This window comes from Platichthys flesus, chromosome 10 (genome assembly GCF_949316205.1).
Source record: "Platichthys flesus chromosome 10, fPlaFle2.1, whole genome shotgun sequence".
NCBI lineage: Eukaryota > Metazoa > Chordata > Actinopteri > Pleuronectiformes > Pleuronectidae > Platichthys > Platichthys flesus.
The window spans coordinates 2,542,056-2,548,743 of NC_084954.1; the positions used below are offsets into that span (position 1 = coordinate 2,542,056).

Below are 6,688 nucleotides of genomic sequence, written 5' to 3' on the forward strand. Positions count from 1 at the left end.
GTTGGATAGAACCACATCTCACGCTCTATAGTATAATGAACCTGATTGACTTATTGTTAATATTGGTTGGAAGTAATCCATACTCCCTGGATTAATATTCCAGGGTGGTGTTGTTGACTCCTTCGTGATTGGACTTTTTAAATGTTAAATTAGACTAGTCAATCACTAAACTTCACTTCGCTTGCCACACTTACATCGTGCAAATGTTTTCTCACAGCGTCACAAATGGTCGAAACCTGAACGCACCTGCTGTACAATTCGTGAGCAATTAAACTTAGCCCTCCCTAGTAAAGTATTGTTTCATTAGGGCCGTGCAGGCAGGTTATACAGGTTCTTTATCTGCAGTAGTCCAGTGTTCACACACACTCTGCGTCAGAAGCTGAGAGACGAAGAGCTGAAGACATGGCGCAAACGGTGAGTCTCCTGCTGCTCATTAGTTAAATTTAGTCTTTGTCCCTTTAGAGTGAAACAGTTTTAATTGTTCTTTGTGTGTGGAAAGGTGAAGGAACAGACATGATGTCATAAATAGGTGAAGATTGAAATATATCAACAAACTTCACCTTGAGGTTGTTCATGTAATGTGTGCAAAGTTTTTCACATATGAGTAAAATACAACATTAGCATTTTAATGCAGCTTTAAAATGTGATTCTATCAAAGAGTTGACAACAGAAACCAGAATAAACAGGATGAAGTGTCTGATCACAGCTGCTTTTTAACAATAAACTGATTTATTTAGATAAAAGTGAACAAATTACAGAGTTCTGGTCCATAAGGGGTCGACTGAAGAGAACGTAAGTTTTATAAACTTTAATCAAATGTAACTGAACAGAATCGAACCTGAACAAAGACAAAAACAGATCCAACAAAGGGGAAAATATATAATGACTGATCAGAGCACTTCAGAAACAAAAGGAGCAAACTAAGAAAAGAGACAAAGAAAGAGAAAGTGAAAGATAACTGCAGAGTTTGGACTTTCTGATTTAATGCTGCCTCAACTTCTTCACAACTTCAACAGAACTTCTTGTTGTCTTCACCTCTGAAGATTTAATGCTTGAACGACAAGGACGTTCATTTTGTGAGAGTAAAATCTAAATGATGATAGAGTTCCAACAAACTAATGAAATCAATGGGTTCATTAGTTTTCTCCCATTAAATGAAACACAACCTTTTTTCACGTGCACTTTATTCAAACCACTTGGTGAATACAGCACCTGAACACGTGGATGTTAGAAACACTTGTTGTCTACAATCTAATCAATGTCAAGTGAAGGTTGGTCTCAGTCCACGAAGCTGATGACCACAGGAAGTACGTATCTCTGACAGATGTTTAGTGCGCTCCATGAATTACAATGTGAAACCAAATCTAAACAGATCAAATGGAAACAATGTTGGTTTCAGACTTTTAGGAGTGAAAACGACTCCAGTGAACTTTCCTCCAAGTCCTGATTCATTAGTCGAGTTTCTTTCGTACGTCAACCTGTGGCAGGGCTGTGTCCTCGTATGACCCTCGTGCTCGTGCACACAAACAAACACAACAGGAAGCCACGATGAAGAGCACTTTGATCACTGCACATTCACATTGACTACATGTCCACTTTATTATTTATATTTGTATTTTCATGTTTCTTTTTAGTTTAATGGAAAACCAGGAGACCTGATCGAGATCAACCGTGGGCTCTATCAGCACTGGGCCGTCTACATCGGAAAGAATGAAGTGGTTCATTTCACTACAGACGGTGAGTGAAGTGATAACTATATTCACGTTAGAATATCACATGGACATGACGTGTATTTCATGATGGCACCTTCCTCCTTTCCTCTTTCTTTGCCTCCCTGTTCTTCCTGTTTGTCTTTTCTATAAAACACACAGGTGGTCAGTCATCTGGCTCGTCAGCAAATCTGGGCAGCAGCAGCAACGGAATAGTGAAGCGTGAGAATTTCACCAATGTGGTCGGCCATCACCATTACCAGGTCAACAATCTGCTGGATAACAGCCGCACGGCTCGTGATCCTTCCATCATAGTGATGGAGGCCTGTGAGATGGTGGGTCGTGAGCCAAAGTACGACCTTGTCTCTTACAACAGTGAGCACTTTGCTACCGAGATGCGATACGGCGAGGCAGTGTCTCAGCAGGTGTGTATCTGACTGTTGTGTTTGTTAACCTCGTTAACTCTTTCACAGCAGAACTAGTGTGTAGATGTTGTGTTTGTTAAAAGGTGATTGACAGTAGACGAGTCTTCCTTTCTGTTTTCTCCACAAAGTGAGTCATGGTCTTGAACGCTCTGCTAACTGAGAAGCTCTCTCTACAACTCTGATATGACTCAAAAGAATTAAAGAGACAGGATTCATAATAGATATCTGAAGTGCATGAAGTGGAGATACTGATATTGGGGATATAAAACATATCTGATACTAAAACATCAGCTGATATATATTCCTATGGTGTTGTTATCAAACCCTTATTCCATAAAATGTAAATGAGGTTTGATATCATACTGTTTCATTTTAAACTCTACTTTAAATAAATATGAATATAAATAAAGCAAAATAAAGCAAATATGTAGAGAGTGAAATGACTTGACACAATTAAAATGAACCTCGAGAGGAATATAAATATTGTGAATGGTTTTCAACAATAAAGGGTTTTATTTAACTAAAAGTGAACAAAATACAAAGTTCTGGTCCATAAGGGGTCGACTGAACAGAACCTAAGTTTTATAAACTTTAACCAAATGTAACTGAACAGAATCGAACCTGAACAAAGACAAAAACAGATCCAACAAAGGAGAAAATATATAATGACTGATCAGAGCATTTCAGAAACAAAAGGAGCAGAGAGAGAGAGAGAGAGAGAGAAAGAGAGAGAGAGAGAGAGAGAGAAATGTAATATAAATCCGGTCAAAAAGTTGACATAATAAATAAATAAATGTTAACTTTAACTTAAGTTTGTTATTGACAGTTAAAGTCCTTGTGTGACACAAAGTAAAATATATAAACATGAAGATCGGTCTTTGTAATGGAAATAATTCGAAATTCATTTTCAGGCATGTTTGAAATTATCTGTACAATAACCACAACAGGTTAGTTTCTAAAGACACTTTCACACCTTGTTTGTTTGGTCCGGACCCTTTGACTTAAATATCAGTTGTGAAATGTTCCTATGACCAAAGCAGGTGTTCAGGGTCAAACTGAAACATGGTTCGGTTTGTTGGTAAAGTGAAAACCAAACCATGTTTGGAGTTTGAACTTTCGAATTTAAAGCAGGATGGTGTGCTCCATGAATTACAATGTGAAACCAAATCTAAACAGAACAAATGGAAACAATGTTGGTTTCAGACTTTTAGGTGTGAAAACGACTCCAGTGAACTTTCCTCCAAGTCCTGATTCATTAGTCGAGTTTCTTTCGTACGTCAACCTGTGGCAGGGCTGTGTCCTCGTATGATCCTCGTGCTCGTGAACACAAACAAACACAACAGGAAGCCACGATGAAGAGCTCTTTGATCACTGCACATTCACATTGACTTCATGTCCACTTTATTATTCATATTTGTATTTTCATGGTTCTTTTTAGTGTAAAGGAAATAAAGGAGACCTGATCGAGATCTTCCGTGATGGACCCTATCAGCACTGGGCCGTCTACATCGGAGGACAAGAAGTGGTTCATTTCGGTACAGAGGGTGAGTGAAGTGATAACTATATTCACGTTAGAATATCACATGGACATGACGTGTATTTCATGATGGCACCTTCCTCCTTTCCTCTTTCTTTGCCTCCCTGTTCTTCCTGTTTGTCTTTTCAATAAAACACACAGGTGGTCTGTCATCTGGCTCGTCAGCAAATCTGGGCAGGTGCAAAGGATATGTATTGCAAGAAAAGTTTTCCAAAGTGGTCGGCAGTCACCATTTCAAAGTCAACAATCTGCTGGATAAAAATTACAAGCCTCGTGATCCTTCCATCATAGTGAAGGAGGCCCTTGAGAGGGTGGGCAACATGCTAACGTACGACCTTGTCTCTTACAACTGTGAGCACTTTGCCAACGAGATGCGATACGGCAAGCCAGAGTCTCGTCAGGTGTGTATCTAATTGTTGTGTTCCTTAACCTCGTTAACTCTTCCACATCAAAAAATGTGTGTGTAGACGTTGTGTTTTTTAAAAGGCGATTGACAGTAGACGAGTCTTCCTTTCTGTTTTCTCCACAAAGTGAGTCATGGTCTTGAACGCTCCACTAACTGACCCTCGAGAGAAATATAAATATTCTGAAAGGCTATTGCAGAGGAAATACAGATCAATAAAGTTGAAAATACATCTTTTGTTTGGTAAATCTGTTTTATAAACAGGTTTAATCAGGTACAGATTAGTTTGTTTGGTTCAGTTTTTTTCAGCCAACAGGGAAACCACATCTTTACGTTATGAACAATCGTGTTTATAATAAACTCAGATGCCATGTGAACAGAATGAATCAGAACATGATTTATAATAGAGTAAACAAGCTTCTGAAACATTTCAACTCTAATCACAGCAGAACAGAAGTAGTTAAAACTCATTTAATTGAGCCCTTTATCTATTTATCTATATATATATATTTATTTATTTAATCTTTATTTGTTTGTTTATTTGTTGTGATATTTCAAACACTCCAGGAAGATGAACAAACTCTTTAATCACTGGGTTCATCTGTCACCTTCACTGTGTCGTATACATAATAATCCAGAATGTCAAACCAACCACCTCACAGCCATTAAAGGTCCAGTGTGTAAGATTTAGGTGAAAGGATCGATTGGCAGAAATTGAATATACAATAATTAGGGACTGTGTCAGAGATTTACTGAGTGACATTCTACACATCAAGATAATATTTAAATGAAAAATATCAAAATGTTTTGAACTTCAGTTTGTCAATTGTTTATAAAATAACGGTTTGTCTGATCTTGTCTCTCGCAGGTTCAGGAACTTGTTAAGGCAGGTTTGGTATCAATTTTTGGCTTCTCAGCTGTTGGCACCTCAGCCTTATACTTAGCCAAGTAGTTGGGGAACTTGCAGTCTATGCAGCTCTGATTCGCAGTCGTTCCAGCAGTTAAGAGGAAGAGGAAGACAACAAGAATAAAACAAGAACAAACACTGGCAACAATGAATGTTGGTATGTAGCTGACAGTGATTGTGATTAAAAAAAATAAACGATTTCACTTGTGCAATCTGGAGAGAAAAAGGTTGTTGTTCAACACAGTTAAAAGATTTGACTTGAATCAGATAAGACAATAAGGCATTAAATCATCTGCAGGATTAGACTCAAGGCACATCTCTTCAGACTTCACCTTGGATTAAAGATAAAAAATATATACTTCTATATCTGTTTAGTAGCACCTCTATATATCTAGTAGCACTTATATAACACTTACATATAGCACTTTGTAGTTTGGCTTTCTTGAAGCAAATTGTACTTGATTCTTGTTGCTCTGGGTTTGTTCTCTCATGGTTGATGCAATTATTGTCTCTTTGGATAAAAGCGTCAGCAAATTGAAATGTGATGTGATTTTATGTGAGGGATGTTTCTTTATCTTTCATGTAATTCTTCACTTTTTAAAAGGATCAAATAATCATTTGAACACAATTTATTTGCAATAAAACACAATTTAAGATAAATTTCTTCAGTGAAAATGATTTTCCTCATTTAAAATATATATTTAGCAAAGAGATTTATCACATGTTTCTATTTTTTCATTCCACTAACTGGTTGCGTTGTGATCAATTCTTCATTATATATTTAATGTAATAATCAAAGTATAAATAAATGAAAACTATCTTCCCAACGATGGATGTGTTTTTAATTTCATCATGTTGTGGTATGTTGCTTTTGAAACACGTATCTGAACTTTGCAGGAAAATAAAAGGATGTTAGATTTGTTTCTTTCAAAACATCCTGCAGAGCTAAAAGGACGACGGGATCCCAGTGTTGCTCTGATTGAGGCCTTCCTGTTTCAAGCTCTCAACGAGGAGCTGGGAAGAAGTGAAACTTACAGCTCTCCCAGTTTGGACGTGTTCCTTAAAATAAGTTCTGATCCTCTGGCTGTGATTCGCTGACACCTCAGTACTGTTGTGCAATAACGCATTAAACGTGATACCATTAAATGTTGTGCCTTTCAGCATTCAATACATTTCGCTGTCAAAATAAAATATTGAATTTTGATATTATATTAAATAATAACTTTAATTGATTAAAGCTACCTCTGGGCACCACCCTGCAAAGGAAGTGAAAAGATAGCCAATTCATTGATTTAGTCTCAAAAAAGTACGAACTACAAATTTAGAATTCTGATTAACAATTAAATTAATAACTATAACTAGAATTACCAAATAGATAGTTAGCTAAGTTGAAGAATAAAGAGATCTTGACAGTGTAGAGGTTGGAAATATTCACACTAGGATCTATTGGCAGAAATTGAATATACAATAATCCTACTGATGTTTCCACTAGTGTGTTTCATCTAAATTGTACGAATTGTTGTTTTCTTTAGCTTAGAATTGGTCGTTTATATTTAAAAAGTTTATATCAACCTACTTTATATTTAAATACTTTATATGAACATACTTTATATATAAACACTTTAAATGCACATGCTTTATATTTAAATACTTTATATTAACATCAGGAGCAGGTTCTCTCTATGGAGGCAGCCATATTTTTTTTAC

At 36.6% G+C, this 6,688-nt stretch overlaps 1 protein-coding gene across 1 annotated transcript; it reads left to right on the top strand.

Moving 5' to 3' along the window:
- The first annotated feature begins 340 nt into the window (after nucleotides 1–340).
- On the top strand, nucleotides 341–6,104 carry LOC133962029 (phospholipase A and acyltransferase 3-like). Its single transcript, XM_062397462.1, has 6 exons — nucleotides 341–414; nucleotides 1,635–1,737; nucleotides 1,872–2,134; nucleotides 3,573–3,678; nucleotides 3,813–4,072; nucleotides 4,943–6,104. The coding sequence occupies exons 1-6, from the start codon at nucleotides 403–405 to the stop codon at nucleotides 5,024–5,026; spliced, it is 828 nt and encodes a 275-aa protein (XP_062253446.1). The 5' UTR covers nucleotides 341–402; the 3' UTR covers nucleotides 5,027–6,104.
- The last annotated feature ends 584 nt before the right edge of the window (nucleotides 6,105–6,688 follow it).